Source organism: Chelonia mydas, chromosome 21, assembly GCF_015237465.2.
Source record: "Chelonia mydas isolate rCheMyd1 chromosome 21, rCheMyd1.pri.v2, whole genome shotgun sequence".
Lineage (NCBI taxonomy): Eukaryota > Metazoa > Chordata > Testudines > Cheloniidae > Chelonia > Chelonia mydas.
In genome coordinates, this window is record NC_051261.2 from 9,653,675 (window position 1) to 9,673,138 (window position 19,464).

Below are 19,464 nucleotides of genomic sequence, written 5' to 3' on the forward strand. Positions count from 1 at the left end.
AGGCGTGCACCCCCTGACCCCTCAGCTTCCTGGAGGGTGTTATAGTCCTCTCTGCCATTTCCTGCTGCCTTTTTTTTTTTTTTTTTTTTTTTTTTTTAATAAGGGTCAGCTAATTACGTTCCAGGTCTTTCTCAGGTGCAATGAGCAGGGCTAATCGGCCAGCCAGCCCCAGGCCTCTGACCCCAGAGGAATGGTATCCCTTACACCTTTCACACCTTGCTTAATGCAAACACAGACGGAGGTTTGTTTGAAGACACAATTCACTGGGCTCCTTGCACATCATTCCCAACAGTCTCCCAGGTTCAGGTGCCAACCACGTTCTCCAGGGAGCTTTTGTCCAACACAGAGCCTTTGTGGGTCATTTTCCACATGCCTCAGGTTCATTCGGACTCTCACCTCTTTCCCACTGGGTGAAGATAAGAGGTGCAACACAGGACTCTCTCTTAAAGGTGCAATAGGCAACCGTAGGCAGTGCAATCAGTACAGGGTTCACAAGGAAGCCAACCAGACTACCCTCCACCAGCAGAGCCCACAGGAAAACTTCTGTTTCATGAAATATTCTGAAGTGAGATCATGGCACTGCAAGAGGGTAGCGGGAAATCCCTGGTCTCCCTACACGCCAGCTGTCCCAGGCTGATGGAGAAGTTCCTTCTTCGCTGCGAAGTTTAGAGCGGCCTCCAGACCATTTGAAACACCTTCATCACCTTGATGCCCCCCCCCCCCGACCCTACCTAGCAGAGATGGGGTGCAGGAGAGGATCTGGCCCACACTGTGTAATACAGAAACTAAGAGCCAACAAATCAACACACACTGATGCTAAAAATGTTATTTGAAGCTCCAACATGCACCATCCTCTTGCCCAGCTCCCTGTGTTCAAATGTCAATAGCTAAGCTGTTGCGCTTTTTAAAATGAGAAGCAGCTGGCAGTTCAAAGACACAGAAGCACAGGCACCCGCCCCAAAGACTAAACTGAGGGACGTTGCTCCAGTTAAAGATTTTTCCCAACAATTCCAAACCGACACTGTCACTCCAGAGCGACACGTGACAGACAGTGACAAAGGGAGTTCACTTCCTACCCGTGAGGGGAAATTCATCTTCACAGCACTGAAGACGCCTAGAGGCTGCATTCCACGTCTTCAAGACCTAAGCCGCTTCCCACGACAGGATGGGTCGCTTCCCAGCCCGGCTGCTACTGCTGGCACTAACAGGTAAGGCACCAAGAGATCGTCCCTCCCCTCCCGTAGACAGGGAACATTGCGTTGGCTCTTGCATTCGTAGCACACTGCGCGTGTTTGCTCTCGCACTTATCACGTTGGCTGACTGCGAGCAGGCACGGAAATTGGGCTCCCAGCTATTTGTGATGGCAGGAAATGCTCAGCCTGCTGGGTCTCCATATTTTTTCCCCCCGCAGTAAATTACATATTTTATAGAGAAAAGAAAAGCCATCAAGTGGATTTCAGGGAGGATTTGAACACCCCAAATTGTGAAAACAGGCTCCTCTCCTGCTAGAAGGGATTCCTTATCCAAACCCACCTAGGAACTGGGTACTGTCAATCTGGAGAAAGAAACAGAGAACGTGCTGTAGCGAACACTCCAACACTGAAAAGGCGGTGGACTAGATTATCAGACCAGTGCCAATTTATCAGACTGTATGAGACAGAGCCAGCCTTGCTCCTGATTAGTTGTTCACACTCTAACCTACTTTGAAGACGGGGTGACGTAAGCTCCAGAGTGGAGCAGAGCATGGACCATTAAATGGGAAGGAGACCGCGGATATGCACTGGCACTCAGCACAGAGGCTCATTTAGGCACGGGTAAGGAGTTTAGAATAACCGTCACAGCAGCCTGAAGTAGTCGCAGTGATGGGCAGGTCATTGGTTAAGAGCCACTGTCCCCACAGGTCATTCTCACCCCTAACACCAATTTGTTCTTTCCTTGGAAGGGCCTTGCATTGCAGGAAAGGACCTGGAACTGGTGAGAAGAGTGCAGGGAGGCACGCTCACTACAGTGTGTCACTACGATGAGCACAAGTATTCACGAAGGGAGAAATTTTGGTGCAAGGAGCTGTCAGATTTGAAATGCCGCACCCTCGTCCTGAGCTCCCCCACAGTGGGAAGGAATTCTCTAAACCTTCCAATTGCAAGGGTCAGCCTAAAGGACTCGGAAACTGGCTGGATTTCTGTGTCCATGACGGAGCTCAAGGTAGAGGATTCAGGAATATACTGGTGCGGGCTTTCCGATGGTCTGAAGATTATCCCATTGAAGAAGATAAAAGTGGCTGTATCTTATGAAGGTGAGCTATAGATCAGTGAAGAGCAGGTTGGGACACAAATCAACCCAAGGCTGGATATTCCAAATTAAACTCCATTCCCAGTCCTGTTTCTAAATAAAACACATTCTGTGCAGACAGACACACCAGTGATACTACAGAGTGATGGTTAATGTATTTTAACCCCAAGTGTTTATCTACTTATAGAAACAAAATAGGTTTAAGATGCATGTATATATTTAAATATGTGTGTGTGTGTGTGTGTGTGTGTGTGTGTGTGTGTGTGTGTGTGTGTACACACACAAACATGCATTTATACATCACATGCTAGCATATACATTGGTAGAAACCACAGCTGGTTGGGAAATTTTTTTGCCACCTGAAAACTTTCGATAAAAACAAAAAAAAGTTGTCTCATTGTTTCTCAAAACTCCACAAACAAGGAGTTTTGGCCCTCTTAAAAACAAATTATTTGGGGTTAAAACTGAATATTTTCAGTTACGGGTTGTTGGATAAAAAAATCAATATTTTTCCAGGAACATGAAGATTTTTTGCACATATTCTCTGTTTCACACACAGCCATTTTCCATTAAAAACAAATACCCCTTTTAGACAGAAAATCTTTGGCCAACTCTAATAGAAATTCCATGACATGGAGAAACTTCACTCCCAATTTGAAGTCCTGGTTACCAGTTTGAATGACCAATAAGAAGGATGGTCAAACCAGCTGCCAGACATCCCAGACTTTGGGGCATCTTCATTTATACCACCCCTGTCCCCATGATACCTCAGCCCTGTCCTGGGTGGTCCCCCATTCCAGGAATGAGAGAGGCATCCCCTCTTCATGGATCATTCAGTCCTTGGCTCCTCAAATGCTAAGACCGCCAGCAGCAGAGGGGCCAGTTGTGAAGGTGCATTTTCAGAGTGGCAGCAGCATCAGGCTGGGTTCAAGGCTGCCCCATGGTGATTGATTGCAGCTTGGATACTGCGCAGTTTTCCCGTGGTAATTGTGCACAGCCAATCCTAGGAAATATATTTCCCTTGGGCTGGGAGAGATTATTTCCATGTATTTTGCAAGCTCCTGTTGGGCTGGGGTTTGGTCTGATCCTTTGTCTTCAGATTTAAATGCAGGGGCATTTAGACACCTGCAGGACATGTCTCTTTCCTTCCTTCTCTCACAATAACCAGTCACTGGTTTCTCTCTCCAGCTCCCATGAGGCTATCTGCCAAAAAAGGAGACTCAATCTCCCTAAATTGTTCCTATTCTATGAAGGACAACAGCAGAGGACCTAATAATTTTACCTGGTGCAAAATGGTAACTGCAACCAGATGTCAACCTGTTGTCAGCGTTGAGATCGATCAGATTGTTAATACACAAGGAAGGACCAGGATAAAGATTGACCAGTGGAACCGAGAGATTATAGTAACACTGGTGGCGCTCCAGCTACGTGACTCGGGGGAGTATCATTGTGAGACCCATCTCCAGGGAAGTACCGTGCTACTGAAGATGATCACCCTGAATGTTTTGGGTGAGTTTCTCAAAGAAAACGGTCCTTCCCTTAAAAGTCAGCAAATACTCACACCCTGGTGGATGTGGTTACAGGGCAGAGCTCAGATGGGCTCCTCAGAGCAGGGAAATTGCAGGAGACAAGTGAAAAATTCCTGAATGCACCTGTACAGGCTTTTGATACCTACTAGTATTATCTACCAATTATCATGTGTATTGCCACGTGTTGTGAGTCTTGGGTAAAAGCCCATAAGAGCTATAAAGAGGCTGGGCCTTCACCCCCAAAATTCTGACTTTTTTGAGGTTTAAGACCGAGCTTGTGCCATTTGCATTTTTGCTTGAATTAACTTTCAGTGTGCATTAAATGGGTGTCGAGCCGAACTGGGGTGGGTGGAATAGGAACTGAGCTGAATCCTGACCAGATCTCAGACTGAACGCAGCCCTTGGTCAAGGTTCATGAACACTGCCCCTTTCTTTGATATTCTTCCTTTTCTGCCCTTCTCACTTTCAGCCAGTGCAGGAAGCAGAAATACAGAACAGGCCATAGGAAAAGCCATTCTTGTGGAGGGTCCGACTTGGGTGGAAATGGACTCCTCACAAGAAGGTGCCCTTCCCCATAGCCTAATAACAGCAAAGAAGTTTAGCTAAGCATCTGAGCGTTTGGATCCTTATATGAATGGGACCTCTGGTCCTTCTGAGGTTTAACCAGCAGTACTCAAAATTTGCTCTATTGTCACACCCAGGCTTTTATCAGTCATACAATAAGATTCTGCAAGCACCAAGGCCCAGTTCTTCAAAATAATGTAGGTGCCTAACTCCCATTGAAATCAAGGGGAGTTAGACACCTAAATACCATGGAGGATCTGAGCCTGATTGCTCAGAAATGAGGGACTTTAGCATCTCCTACGAAGCACTTAACACCTTGCACGATCAGGTGCACAGAAATTAGAGATTACATAGTACATCTCTTCTGGCCAATGCACGATGGTTCCTGTCAGTATATTTCTCTGGGCTTTCTCCAATCTCATTTTAATGATCTCATTTGAGGAGCTTCCACCACTTCTCTTGCAAGATTATTCCAAAGACCAAGAGACCTCACTCATAGGAATAATATTTTACTGGTAAAGGGCAAAAGGATAGGGTGGATTTCCACAGGAAACCCATGTTCCATGCTCACTGCTAACAAACAAGTTAACTCTGTTCTTCTTATTCCTCATGACGAGGACGTGGCTACAGGGGAAAGGTTCACTTGTACTATCTTCATCATGGGGTGTGTTTATTTCCAGAATCTTATGACAGGACAGCTTTTGTGACTACATCCCGTCCTGTTGACAGCATAGGAGCCACCCTCCCAACTGCAGCCAGGAATGATCAGCAGAGGTAAAGACAGAAAGAAGAAAATTCAGGCTCAGCTAAATGCAAGATTCACAGTAAAAGGTGGAAATCTCCTTTCCCAGTCAGCCCTAACTCTCGTGCGTGTGGTTTCCCATAGCTGGTACTCTGCGGTCAGTCTCAGTGTCCTCTATATCATGGCTGGATGGCTGGGCGCTAAATTCCTGATTGCACTCCTGATCTTTATCGTCGCCAGCAGAAGGAGAAGCAAAGCCACGGAGCAGGAGATCCACGGCCGGAACAAACACCACCTCCTCCCACTCACAGGTAATCTCACTGAGTGTATACGGGGCGGGATGAATCCCAGCTGGGAGAGCGTTCCCAAGTGCTGGGCCCCAGACATAAGCAAGATAGAGGAGTCTGGGGAGGATGAGCAGTGCGAACCGGGAGTAAGGCTGAAGGATATATCTTAGCTGCTTGTCAAGGAAGACGATAAAACATTTGAGAAGCTAAATGTAGCAATAACCCCTCATGGGTCACCAGTTGTGTTTGACCTGACAGCAGAGACCTTGATTACTTGCACTAAAGGGGTAACTCCACTAGCTGGTGGCAGTAGTAGTCTGTTACCCTCTGTGTGGACCAGCCACTAGAGGGTGACGCAACACACACTTTGACTCATGCCTCTCACGTAACAGGCAAAAAGCAAGCCATCAAAGGCATTAATGATATTAACAAAGGCAATAGTGTAAGAATAATTTTAAAACATACAGGTGACTTTAGTGGATTGTGGAATCTCTCTTTCAGGCCTTTAATAAAAGTCTTGTCTGGTGGAGAACGTTTGGAGATTTTGAATCCAGTGGATCCGAGTGAGCTACAGGTGCCACTCAAACCTCTAACCCTGCCACAATGGCAAAAGGACCCTTTAAGGGAACTGAGACAAAGGGAACTGAGAATTCCAGCAATGCTTAGACTATCCCAGATTTCCTTCCTTTCTTCAGGATAAACAGTATTTACTAGGATCTGAGATTGATCTTTCAGGTTTCTCATGTAAACTGAAGGAGTACTTGTGGCACCTTAGAGACTAACCAGTTTATTTGAGCATGAGCTTTCGTGAGCTACAGCTCACTTCATCGGATGCATAGCATATCGTGGAAATTGCAGAAGACATTATATACACACAGAGACCATGAAACAAAACTTCCTCCCACCTCACTCCCCCGCTGGCAACAGCTTATCTAAAGTGATCCTCAAGTAGAGCCATTTCCAGCACAAATCCAGGTTTTCTCACCCTTTCCCCCCCCCCCCCCCCCACACACACATACAAATTCACTCTCCTGCTGGCAACAGCCCATCCCCCTTTGAAACCCCTCTTTATAATGCGCATGATAATCAAGGTGGGTCACCTCCAGCACTAATCCAGGTTTTCTCACCCCCCCCACACCCCCCCCTTTTCCAAAAACCACACACACAAACTCATTCTCCTGCTGGCAACAGCTCATCTTACAATGTGCACAGCAATAATCCAAGTTTAACCAGAGCGTCTTGGGGGGGGGGTTTGCAGGAAAAAAAACAAGGGGAGACAGGCTACCTTGCATAATGACTTAGCCACTCCCAGTCTCTATTCAAGCCCAAATTAATAGTATCCAATTTGCAAATGAATTCCAATTCAGCAGTTTCTCGCTGGAGTCTGGATTTGAAGTTTTTTTGCTTTAAGATAGCGACCCTCATGTCTGTGATTGCGTGACCAGAGAGATTGAAGTGTTCTCCGACTGGTTTATGAATGTTATAATTCTTGACATCTGATTTGTGTCCATTTATTCTTTTACGTAGAGACTGTCCAGTTTGACCAATGTACATGGCAGAGGGGCATTGCTGGCACATGATGGCATATATCACATTGGTGGATGTGCAGGTGAACGAGCCTCTGATAGTGTGGCTGATGTTGTTAGGCCCTGTGATGGCGTCCCCTGAATAGATATGTGGGCACAGTTGGCAACGGGCTTTGATGCAAGGATAGGTTCCTGGGCTAGTGGTTCTGTTGTGTGGTATGTGGTTGTTGGTGAGTATTCGCTTCAGGTTGGGGGGCTGTCTGTAGGCAAGGACTGGCCTTTCTCCCAAGATTTGTGAGAAATGTAAACTGTTTACTCTGTTGTGGGGTGGAGGGAGTTTTCCTCTCTAGGGAGTAAAAAGTCTGTTCATTTGTCCTCTGGCCCTTTCAGTCCTTGGCCTTGCTATTGAAGTGGCCTAGAAAGAGGCCATTTAGTGCAATTCTGGTCACGGTTTTGTGCACAGATGAAGTGGACACTGAAGTGATATTCAGCACTCCTTCCACAACAGCCATCAGAAGTTAACAGTTTCAGTCAACGCAGGCCTGGGCTGGATTCAAACCAGCAGCCTGGAGGTGAAACCATCCCACTCCCGATGAAGTAAGCTGTAGCTCACGAAAGCTTATGCTCAAATAAATTGGTTAGTCTCTAAGGTGCCACAAGTCCTCCTGTTCTTTTTGCGAATACAGACTAACACGGCTGCTACTCAAACTCCCAGACTAGTGACACTAAGGAGAAAATGCCTAGGGGAAAAAGGACCAAAGACACAGTGTTTGGCAGTGCACTCATCAAGTGCAGGAGTGAGATGATCTGTTTAGTACCTGAGCCAATGTGTCTCGGGAACAATTTACAGGATACAATGGTTGCAGGCTTGGCAGAATTCAGTTTTTTGTTCTATCATTTTAACAGAAAATATTGATGGATATTTAAGCTTTTATAATATTTATCTACTTAAATTTTCACAGTTGCAGGAAATTATGGGGGAAGTCAGACAATTATTTCATGACAGTAAATGTTGAGATTTGAACAGTTGAAGCTTTGTCACAGCTAAAACACAAATTGCCAACATCACATGCCACAGTATACAAAGTAAATACCCTCACATCAAACTGTGACACATTCTCAAGCAGCAGCTTTCTTACTTTGACTATCTGTACATTTAGATGATTATCGATGGAAACATTTTTGCATTGGCTTGTGTGGGTACGATGAAACCAACATTTACTGATAAACATCTAATCCTTGCCAGGCTATCTATGTGCATAGCTCAAACACGTGATACTAAAATAAAATCCACTGTCGTGTTTCAGATCTCCTAGGCTAGTTACACTAAGGAGAGTCGACCACCACCACAGATGTGACTGTCCCATTAGCCACACCAGGGTGACCCTGTTAACTGCAATCATTACTGTGTGCATTATGGTGGCACCCAGGAGCTCCAGTCATGAATCAGAGCCCCGCTGTGCTAGGTGCTGTACAAACACAAAACAGAAAGATTTTCCCTGCCCCAAAGAGCTGGCAATCAGAGTAGAAGACAATGGACAAGAAATGCAAGCAACAGACTGAGGGAACTAGGTAAGAGTAAGACCATCCTGACCAGCCTGATAAGCAGTCGTCACAGTCCTGATTTACACTGGCACCAATGGAGACCCAGGCTTCAAATGCGTGCGTGGGGGGGGGGCGCGCAGAGGCACATTTTCAAAAAAGCAGGCAGCTCCTTGAAACCAGCATGGATTCCTCATCCCTTACTCCATACCTAACCAATTTCCTGTTTTGTTTTGTTCAGAATTAAAGAAAGGAAAGGAAAACACTAGTAAGACAAGGATGTGATGGAAGGAGGAAGAGAAGAAGGCAAAGAAAAAGAATTCCAAGAGCCTTTCCAGCCAAGCTCCCAACTCCTCCAGCACTTATACATATACATGCAGAGATACTCACACAGATAGTGACACCTGCAGACACACACATGCTTCGGATGAGAAAGTTCTGCTCAGTTTTGCCAGTGCCTCTAGCCATGACAGACAAACCTTTGCTTGCTAAACCCTATTTTACCTGCAAAGCGAATAGAAAATGCCTAGGTGCAAAAGGAACTAAAGATACCGCATTTGGCTGTGCGCACGCCTAATTCTGGAGTGTTGTATCTGAGCCATCGAGCCATCAGGAGCAATCTCCAAGGGCCGCAATGGGCTATATGCATTACTCGCACGTAGGATGCTAAAATAAAAGGCATTGTTGGGTGTCAGATTGTCAAGCGCATTGTCCTGATTCATCCGAACTCAGGGTGGGCCCACACTGCCACCAACAGCGTGACGGCCGCACACGTAGGCATACCCAAGTTCACGCTGATCTAGCTAGTGCCGGTCAGAATAGCAGTGAGCCACCCGGGACCCTGGGTACGTGGAGCTGCTCGCCCAAGCTGCTGAGGATCGGCTGCTGTTGTGCACTGGGCTTGGGGAACTTAGCGCTATTAATGTCGGCAGATACCAGGCACAGCGTGCTACGGGCTACATTTCTCTCCCTGATTCAGCAAATTCCTTTCCCACGGTGATAACGGTACGGTGCTCTGGATCCCACTAGCAGCTGGGAGACCGGCTGTTTTGCCGAATGAGTCTGCAGACATATGGGAGCTGCTTACCTCTACTGCCTCTCGCAAATGGGCTGTGAGCTGAGATCCACCAAACTCATGCCATCTCAGAGATGATGCTGTTTGTAGTCAATGACACAAGGCCGGGGAGCGATACCACAACGTGACGCACACACCAAGAGGTTGAGCTGGAACCTCTCGGTTTGCTGGGTCCCTGACGCAACGTTTCCCGGTGGTGTCGCTAGGTTCAGACACAATAAGTGCACACACCAGATACCCAGCTGCAGCCACGTCCTGTCCATTCAGGAGCCTTTGAGCTTTGTTTCCATGGGCCTCGGGCTTATATGGGAGCAGCACGTGCAGCGAGTGGCTGGCTCAGCCAGGAGACATCCACTTCCTACCCACTAGTGATGAGACAGGAACAGCAAGGGCTCCCTTTAAAAGGGGCAGGACATAAGCCAGACCTGCAGGGCTCATTTCACAGCACTGGAAGGGAGACCCCCCACTGCAGCCCTTGTAGAGGGGGAAGAACAGATGGAGACTTGGGGAGGGGAGGAAGATCTGAGGACAGCAGAGGCCAAAATCACCTTATTCCATACATTTGGGAGCATTGGCAACTCTGTCTCACACACCCTGGGGGTGGGCAGGGGACGTCCAAGACAGACCCAAAAAAAACCACATAATCTTCCTATTTAAAAAAGTCATGATTTTGGGACAAATCAGGATTTTGTGGGGGGGCTAACTCATGATTTTTGAGCCTGGCAGTAATGCACATAAAAGCTAGGTACTGCTCGTATTCTCTAAACTCGAACCCACAGCTCATTTCACCTGGGTTTGAGGTTCTCTGCCTTGCAATCGTGGAAGAGGAATCCAGGGCCAGGCCAGGGGCTGTAAGGAGAGAGCGGGGCGGTTTGCTCACAGTCTTTGGACTCAGGGAAGGTGAATCCTGCAGGTTTCCTACCCGCAGCCACTTGGATCTTTGAGGACCAGAGTTTCAGCACTATTAGCTGAGCCACAGCACACGGACCAGCTGCACAAGACAGAACAACGGGCTTGGAGCCTGCCCGCTGGCTCCGTGTTAAAAGGCCTGTTGTTTCCTGATTTCACAAGAAATCATGCTGCAAAAATAGGGTGACGCAGCTGTGGTTTTTTTCTACCCTCTTATTGCGGTGTCATCAGCATGTGAGTTTGACTCATCACAGGCCCCAAAGCAAAGCTGCATCTAGCCATCCTGGGAAAGGATCTAGTTACGCAATGCAAAACACTGACACCAGCAAGAACTCACCCCCAGAATGCCAACTGCACCCTAATGGCCAAGCCCAGTACCAGCAATGCTCTCCTTTCCCCCGCACTGGTTGTGAACCCAAGGCAGAGCCAAACAAAACTGACTTACAGGGCTTGTCTACACACACAATTGGTTTGTGGCAAGTTGAGGTGCAGGCGTACGCTGTACTAGCCCGCCCCGTTTTAACTGCCCGTGTGACCCTGCTGACACTCACTAAGAGTTCGTCAATTCGCTTTGATCTACTCCTCTTTGAAACAGGATTAGGTCAAAACACACCAATGAACCGTTAATGCACATCGGCAGGTGCTCAGGGACTAACCGTGAGGGTTAGTGTGGGGGAGAGTCTCACCCCAGCTTGCTGCCAACTAAATGTTTGTGTAGACAAGCCCATACTCCCCCCCAGGAAGACTAGAGCTGGTTTTCCCATCCTGTGAAAAATGTCAAGATTTTGAAATATTTCCTATACCACCCTGGGATGAAACCGAGCCCTTTTGAAGTTTTTTTGTGAAAAACCCAATGGGAGGAGAGAACAGAATAACCAATAGCCCAGCAGTTATGGCAGCCACCTCAGATCTGAGTGCCCAAGGTGCTGTTCCAATGAACAGGTCATTATTTATACAAAGTTGGAAGAGCTTCATCAGGAGAGATTGAGAGAGATGCATCCCAGAACAGCCAATAGGACTGGATGGATCGGCTGAGCCAAGCTGTGCATTCCAATCTCCCACATGGAGGCAAACCAACATGATCCCGCTTCCCTTTCCTCAGCACCGTAATCCTCCTCCTTTTTGTATGGCTGTAAGCAAAAATATCATCCCCAGGTCAGCATCCCAAACACATTCAGACATAGAGCTAGAGAACGACACAAGGGACCCTGATGAGAAGCGACCTGGGGGATGTTCTACTAAGGAGATGGCATGGCCTAGTGGATTGGGCACTGGGCTCAGAGTCAAGAGACCTGTGTTCGGACCGGCTGTGTGACACTGGGCAAAGTAATTTCCCATCTCTGTTTCCTTAATGGTACAATGCAGCTAAGGCTCATTCCCCCTTTTAGAAAGTGCTTTGAGATCTAGGGATACAAAAGTGAAAGCTGTTCATGTACTATACACCAAGGCTACAAATGTTATTAAAAATAGAACATGGGCTAATCTCTCTCTTTCTTCCCCATTTCCAAGAGCAGATCTCCAAACATGTGTAAAAATGAGAAGCAGCCGATAGCCAAAATGCAGGCTTCCTGTCTGAAGGCTCAGATTAGGACTGTGGTAAAAGCATCTTTCCAACAATTGCAAACGATACTGTCACTCTGGAGCACGAGGACACAGACAGTGACAAAGGGAGTTCACTGCTGACCCATCTTCACAGCAACAAAGAAGCCTCAATGTTGCATTCCACCTCTCCAAGATCTAAACCACTTCCCACGACAGGATGGGTCGCTTCCCAGCCCGGCTGCTACTGCTGGCACTAACAGGTAAGGCACCGAGAGATCGTCCCTCCCCTCCCGTTGACTCTTGCATTCGTAGCACACTGCACTTCTTTACTCTTGCACTTATCACATTGGCCGGCTGCGAGCAGGCACGGAAATTGGGTGCCCAGCTATTTGCCATGGCTAGAAATGCTCGGCTTGCTGGGTCTCCATATTTTCCCCCAGTAATTGCATATGTTATGGTGGAATGAAAAGCCATAAAGTAGATTTCAGGGAGGGTTTAACCACCCCCAATTTTTGGAAACAGGCTCTTCTCATGCTAGAAGGGATTCCTGTCTCCAAACCAGCCTAGGAACTGGGTGCCATAAGTCTGGAGAAAGTAACAGAGAATGTGCTGTAGGGAACAATCCTGCAAGATGACTCGAGGATTAGATGATCAGACCAGAACACTTCAATCTCTTTGGTCACTCGATTACAGACCTAAAAGTTGCAATTCTTCAATAAAAAAACTTCAAAAACAGACTCCAATGAGAGACTGCTGAATTGGAATTAATTTGCAAACTGGATACAATTAACTTAGGCTTGAAAAGAGACTGGGAGTGGATGGGTCATTACACAAAGTAAAACTATTTCCCCATGTTTATCCCCCCCACCCCCCCCCCAATGTTCCTCAGACATTCTTGTCTACTGCTGGAAATGGCCAACCTTGATTATCACTACAAAAGGTTCCCCCCCACGCCCCCCGCTCTCCTGCTGGTAATAGCTCACCTTAAGTGATCACTCTGGTTACAGTGTGCATGGTAATACCCATTGTTTCATGTTCTGTATGTACATAAAATTCCCCACTGTATTTTCCACTGAATGCATCCGATGAAGTGAGCTGTAGCTCACGAAAGCTTATGCTCAAATAAATTGGTTAGTCTCTAAGGTGCCACAAGTACTCCTTTTCTTTTTGCGAATACAGACTAACACGGCTGTTACTCTGAGACCAGTGCCAGTTTACCAGACAGAGCCAGCCTAGCTCCTGATCAGTTGCTCACATGGTAGCCGGCAACGAAGATGGGGGGACATAAGCTTCACAGTGGGGAAGAACATGGGAAACTGAATGGGAAGGCAGCCGTGGCAATGGATCGAGTCTCAGCACAGAAGCTCATTTAGACAGAGATGGGAGCCTGGACGACGAATCACAGCAGCCTGAAGTAGGAGCATTGAAGGGCAGGTCATTCTCACCAATGCTTTTCTTTCCTTGGCAGGGCCGTGCCTGGCAAGAGAAGAGCCGGAATTGGTGACAGCTGTACAGGGAAGCTCTTTCAGTACAAGGTGTTACTACAAACACAAGTATGCACTGGAGGAGAAATTCTGGTGCAAGATGCTATCAGACCAGGAATGCAACTTCCTGACCGTCCGAGCAAAAATAGGAGGGAAATACCAAAATATTGCACCAAAAAGAAGGGTCAATCTAACAGACTTGGGAACAGGCTGGATTTCTGTGTCCATGACGGAGCTCAGGATAGAGGATTCAGGAACATACTTGTGCGGGGTTTTGAATCATCTGACAATTATCCCATTGAAAAAGATTAAAGTGGTGGTTTCTTATGATGGTGAGCTATAGATCACTCATGGTCTAGTTGAGACACAAATCAGCTCAAACCAGGATATTCCAAATTAGACTAATGCTCCATTCCTATTCCAAAGAAAACACAGGGTATATAGATGTCAACTCCCCAGTATATATGGTAGAGAGAAATGGTTAAAATAATAACCTTCAATTACATATCTAGACATAGAAACACCATCTGTATCATATGCATGTATTTAGACGTACACTTATCACACATCTAGGTAAAAAGAAAAGCTGGTTAGGAACCTATCTCCTCCCCCCCCCCCCCCCCCAAATAATTTTGACCAAAAAAACCCAAGCAAACGACATTTTTAGTCTTTTTGTCAAAACAACGAAAACCAAAAGGTTTGTGTTGAAAACTCAAAAAATTTCAACTTTCAATTGTTCAATTAAAACTTTTTTAAAAAAACAATGAAAATGAACATTTCCCCCAAATTTCCTATTTAGTCCAAAAGCCATTTTGCATCAAAAATTGAACCTTTTAGATGGAAAATCTTTGACCAGCTGGGATAGAAACCCCACGGCATGGAGAAACCCCACTCCCAATTTGAAGCTCTAGTTACCAGTTAGGATGAACACTAACAAGACAGGGCTTCTTCATTCACACCGTCCCTGTCCTGGTTGAGTGTTGTTTGTTATCACTGCTGGTGAAAGGTGCTGCAATGACACCCTTGGAGCCTTATCCTGACACACAGGGGAGGCCCAGCATGGTCAGTCGCAGTGCAAGTTTCCCCGTGCTGCCCCAGCCAAACTACCTCAGCCCTGTTCTGGGTGGTCCCCCATTCCAGGAATGAGAGAGGCATCCCCTCTTCATCGCTCATTCAGTCCTTGGCTCCTCGGATGCTAAGACCGCCACCAGCAGAGGGGCCAGTTGTGAAGGTGCATTTTCAGAGTGGCAGCAGCATCAGGCTGGATTCAGGGCTGCCCCGTGGTGATTAATTGCAGCTTGGATACTGCGCAGTTTTCCCGTGGTAAAACAGCCAATCCTAGGAAATATTCTCCTTGGGCTGAGAGAGATTATTTCCATGTCTTTTGCAAGCTCCTCTTGGGCTGGGGTTTGGTCTGATCCTTTGTCTTCCCATTTAGATGCAGGTGGCATTTATACACCTACAGGACATGTCTCTTTCCTTCCCTCTCTCACAATAACCAGTCACCGGTTTCTCTCTCCAGCTCCCATGAGGCTATCTGCAAAGGAAGGAGGCTCCATCTCCTTAAGTTGTTCTTATTTTGTGACGGACGACAGCAGGATACCTAGTAATTTTACCTGGTGCAAAATGGTAACTGCAACCAGATGTCAACCCGTCGTCAGTATTAAGATCAATCAGATTGTTAATACAAAAGGAAAGACCATGATAAAGATTGACCGGTGGACCAGAGAGATTACAGTGACACTGGTGGCGCTCCAGCTACATGACTCGGGGGACTATCATTGTGAGACCCATCTCCAGGGAAGTACTGTGCTACTGAAGATGATCACACTGAATGTTTTGGGTGAGTTACTCAAAGAAAAGTGGCCTTCCCTTAAAAGTCAGCAAATTCTCATCCCCTGGTGGATGTGGTTACAGGGCAGAGCTCAGATTGGCTCCTCAGAGCAGGGAAATTGCAGGAGACCCAGAGACAACTTCTGAATTTTCCTTTTGAGACTTTTGATATTTACCAGTATTAAAAACAAACGCTGGCAGATCCTCTGCCTCACGTTAATCAGAGCGGAATCATTAGTTGTTATGGATCTACACCAATTTACACCAGCAAATGAAATGGCCCCAGAACTGATCTGAATGTTGCCCAAATCTCTGATTGAACTCATTCCTTTGTTATAGTTCATGAATACTAAACTTTTCTTTGATCACTTGATAATTACCTGTTCTGTTCATTCCCTCTGGGGCACCTGGCATTGGCCACTGTCGGAAGACAGGATACTGGGTTAGATGGACCTTTGGTCTGATCCAGTATGGCCATTCTTATGTTCGATACCCATTTTCATGCCTCTCCACACTTCCTACTCTGAGCCAGTATAGGAAACAGAAATACAGAAAACAAATTGGGAGAAGCGATTCCCATGGTCTTTCTGACTAGACTGAAAATGGAGCCTCACAAGGGATAGCCTGTCCCCTAGACACTTCCATCCCAGTAACACTGAAGAGGGTCAGATCATAAAATGTGCACTTTGATCCTTATCCAAGGGGACCTTTTGCCCATATGTGGCTTGTCAGTCCCTGCTCACATGTATTCTCTGGCATTAGCCATGCTTTCCCTTTTATCTGTCATAAACCCCAGACCCACCAGGTCCATCTCACTGGAGGCACTCAGCAACTGTCAAGGTTGGGCACATGGAAATCAATGGTTGTCTAGACTATCCCTCTGGCCATTGCAGGGTTGTTTCCTCTAGTAGATTTTCCAAGGCTTGGTCCTTACTAGCTGTAAATGTCTCCAGTGAAAAAGTGTAGCCCAATGGGTGGTGTGGGGGCCTGGGACTCGGAAGATGTGAGTTCTAGTTCCATATCTGCTACTCAATTTCTGGCGGTATCGACACTAAACTTTTTTTTGCTCAGATACTACGGTGAGGGGCACCATATAACAACCTGGATAGAATGCACAGCACTTCCTTGAGGGATTATTGGACTCCTCTGGGCGGTAAAGAGCTCCTGCATCACACCCCATAGTCACATTCTCACTGCTGACCAACAAGCGATCACTCAGGATTAGTACGAGGAGGCTCTAAAGATTCGTTGTGATTTCCCATCACTTCCAGAATGTCGAGCAGGCCAGGGCAGTGCGGGGGAGAGCCACTCACTCTTGTGTTTATTTTCAGAAAAAAGTGTGTTTCATGATACAGTTAATGAGGCTACTTCGCCTCCCACTAACGAGGGGGAAAACACCCACCCAACTGTGGCCAGCAACAAGGAGCAGAGGTATGAACACCATACAAACAAAAGTCTTCAGGGCTGACTGTAGGGTCCCCAGAGGAGATTTGCTGGGTCTGCTGCAGATTAAAAGGGTGGGGTTGTAAAAGACTAACACACACCCCCTCCTCTGAGTCTCTTACAGGGTTTGATCACCCCCAAGGCAGTGGAAAGGCACCCACTGGCTGTAGTAGGAGTGGAGCAGGCCCTTAGTGAAGGAGTTGAGCTGTCTGTTCTTTCCACTCCTTAAGAATACTTAGGGGATGAGCACAGCACCCAGCTGTGCTGTGCCTTCTCTGTCTCTTGCATTAAGAACACAGCCTAAGACCAAACAATATCACATGTCAAATGAGAGCCATTACCAGGCCTGATCAAAGAAGACCCTGATAATTACCCTGATGAAAGACAGACCCGTGGAGGGGGTACAGCATAGCAATGAGGTGGGCTCCCTTTGAATTCTAGTAGCACTGCCGGCAAGTGCTAGATAATAATTCAGGCTCCTGAGTCTATCCCTTGCAAGAAGCAACCCTGGGAAAATACAGCAGGCCCAGATCCTCCAGTGGCATCAGTCAGCGTATCCCCACTGACGTCAGTGGAACTGCATTAAGGTACAAGCAGCCGGTGTGATTTTTGCATGCTGAATTTAGATCTTGGAGCCTTAATCCAGTTTCCAACACACAGAGTCCCCTCCCAAATTAACCAGGTCACCTTTGATGCCAAGAATATTAATGGAGATATTGTGCATTTCCTTGCAGAACTCTTTATGCTGTCCTGGCACTGGTCTCCCTCCTGGTTTGCAGTGCACTGATTGCGATCATGGCTATTATTTTCACCAAAGGGAGAAAAAGAGGTACATTTCTATCACTTGTCCGGTTTTCATGCAGTTTGGGTTTCCCACTGGCCTGGGTCAACAGTGGTGAGGGTCATGCTGAATCGAAATGGGGGGGAGAGAGGTGCTAGATCCTTCACCCCATGGCCCACTTTTAGTTGTACGTAAAATACAAAGCGTTAGGTACAGTTTGTACATTAAATTTAGATTCTGTCTTTCACAGTAGGGAATGGGCTGAATTTTGGTGAACACCCTAACTGCAGGCTAGCAGCACAGCAGGTAGGTTGAAGGTCTGGTATTTCTAGCACTTTGTTCTGTCTCCTCCATCTAGCTACTTGAAGCAGATGGAAGCAGGATTGTCTAGTGTTTAGAGCAGGAGAATGGGAATCAGGATTCTTGTATTTCTGTTTGTGTGCTGGTAATATGAATATTACCATGACCACAAGCTGCATGAAGTTTAATGTCCCTGAATCTGCAATCTGATCAGCATGGGCTCAGAGGTCTAAACTCCGAGATCCTTGAATGCTAGATGATTGCAATGCATTCATATTACTGAACAAACCAGTATGGGAAGTGCCTCAGTCCAATTCCTCAGTCCTTACAGTAGGGATGTTCTGTGAGCACCCTAGAGAAATGTATTTCTCTTTTTCTGTGCCCCCTAGTTTCACCATCTAGAGAGGAGATTTTTAGCTGTGGTAAAGTGAGACTTAATATTTAGGAAGTGGAAGTGTTAAAAAAAGATGACTTTCGATTTATTCTCCTATTATTTGTGGCTTTCCAGAAGGATGAAGGACACCCCACAGATGCCACCCCCGATGGGGAATTGAAGAACGGTATAATATATGCCATGCTAAGGCACCAACCCAAGCCAAATCCAGACGATGTCACGTATGCCAACGTGGAGCCTCCACCAAAGCCAAAAGGTGCCAAACATTCTGCTGAGCCCCCAGCTGTCCTGTTCTCCTCAGGCACCATGGAATATGCAACCATCATCTTTGGAGACTCACCTCCACGGTCTGGGACTAAAGAGAAACAAACCGCCCCTAACTGAACTCAGATCCCATGAAATCTAGTGTCCCCCTCCTAGCTCTTCTCCTGAACTGCTATCGCAGAAACTGCAGTCGCTGACAATTGAATGCATCTGGAATTGAAAGGAAGATACATCCCGCACTGGTTGTCACTAGCTCCTCCGGGCATTACCACAGTGCATCATCTTAAATACAAATTGTGGTGTAAGGCTTATTTACCTTGTGGCCTATTGGTAGGATAGGCCTGTGTCTACTTTCCTGTTTCATGTCCCCAGGGCCAGGCAGGTGCAGGGAATTCTGCAGTGGTAATACACTCGCTCCTTGGTGGGGAGCGTTAGTGACCTGCATTGCCCAGCAGGGACCTCTCAAACAGGGAGCAAGGATGACGGGTGCTGCTGGGAGTCCCACAACCACAGGAATTGCACAGTAACATGGGGCCATGGGCGGTACGAGTGCAAAGCAGGTGAAAAGGAGCAAAGAAGGAGGGGATGGATCCAAAGGACTGGGACAGAGATGCAAAGAACTGGAAAAAACAGCTATACTGCTAGGATGACCCAGTAGCAGGATTCAGCCACTGGGAAATAAATGCAGTGGAAGGGTGGGGTGCATTTACTTTCTCTAGTGGCTCTATTTTTAGTGATAGGCGGCTATAAACCCCCCATCAGGAAACTGGCTCCCTCTGATAAGCCACAGCGCCCAACAGGGAAGTGCCGTGAAATATAGGAACATGCTCCATTTCCCTTTCAGTCTTACAACTTCTCTAACGGTTCAGTTAACTCCACAGTGGCTACCTTTCAATCACCTCCCTCCGTTGGGCCCCAGTTCAGCAAAGCACCGAAGCACGTGCTTGACTTTAAGCCTGC

General features: G+C 46.9%; 1 protein-coding gene across 3 annotated transcripts; it reads left to right on the forward strand.

The window, feature by feature from the left end:
* The first annotated feature begins 1,064 nt into the window (after nucleotides 1–1,064).
* TREML1 (triggering receptor expressed on myeloid cells like 1) lies at nucleotides 1,065–18,675 on the forward strand. Of its 3 annotated transcripts, XM_037884978.2 has the most exons (8): nucleotides 8,278–8,509; nucleotides 8,721–12,265; nucleotides 13,474–13,821; nucleotides 15,012–15,332; nucleotides 16,654–16,753; nucleotides 17,500–17,594; nucleotides 17,797–17,852; nucleotides 18,355–18,675. In XM_037884978.2, exons 2-8 carry the CDS (start codon nucleotides 12,223–12,225, stop codon nucleotides 18,622–18,624), a joined length of 1,233 nt encoding a protein of 410 aa, XP_037740906.1. In that variant the 5' UTR covers nucleotides 8,278–8,509; nucleotides 8,721–12,222; the 3' UTR covers nucleotides 18,625–18,675. The 3 variants fall into 3 exon arrangements, with proteins under 3 accessions (XP_037740905.1, XP_007063581.3, XP_037740906.1); XM_037884977.2 differs by lacking the exons at nucleotides 8,278–8,509; nucleotides 8,721–12,265; nucleotides 13,474–13,821; nucleotides 15,012–15,332 and adding exons at nucleotides 1,065–1,208; nucleotides 1,943–2,293; nucleotides 3,478–3,798; XM_007063519.3 differs by lacking the exons at nucleotides 8,278–8,509; nucleotides 13,474–13,821; nucleotides 15,012–15,332; ... (2 more) ...; nucleotides 17,797–17,852; nucleotides 18,355–18,675 and adding exons at nucleotides 1,065–1,208; nucleotides 1,943–2,293; nucleotides 3,478–3,798; nucleotides 5,063–5,156; nucleotides 5,269–5,435 and having other exon boundaries at nucleotides 8,721–9,175.
* The last annotated feature ends 789 nt before the right edge of the window (nucleotides 18,676–19,464 follow it).

Excerpts from the sequence above, each read along its gene's own strand:
- TREML1 (XM_037884977.2), top strand. The coding sequence starts at position 1,166 with ATGGGTCGCTTCCCAGCCCGGCTGCTACTGCTGGCACTAACAG. Across the intron at positions 1,209-1,942 it reads GCTACTGCTGGCACTAACAG|GGCCTTGCATTGCAGGAAAG; the intron begins GTAAGGCACCAA and ends TTTCCTTGGAAG. Across the intron at positions 16,754-17,499 it reads GCCAGCAACAAGGAGCAGAG|AACTCTTTATGCTGTCCTGG; the intron begins GTATGAACACCA and ends ATTTCCTTGCAG.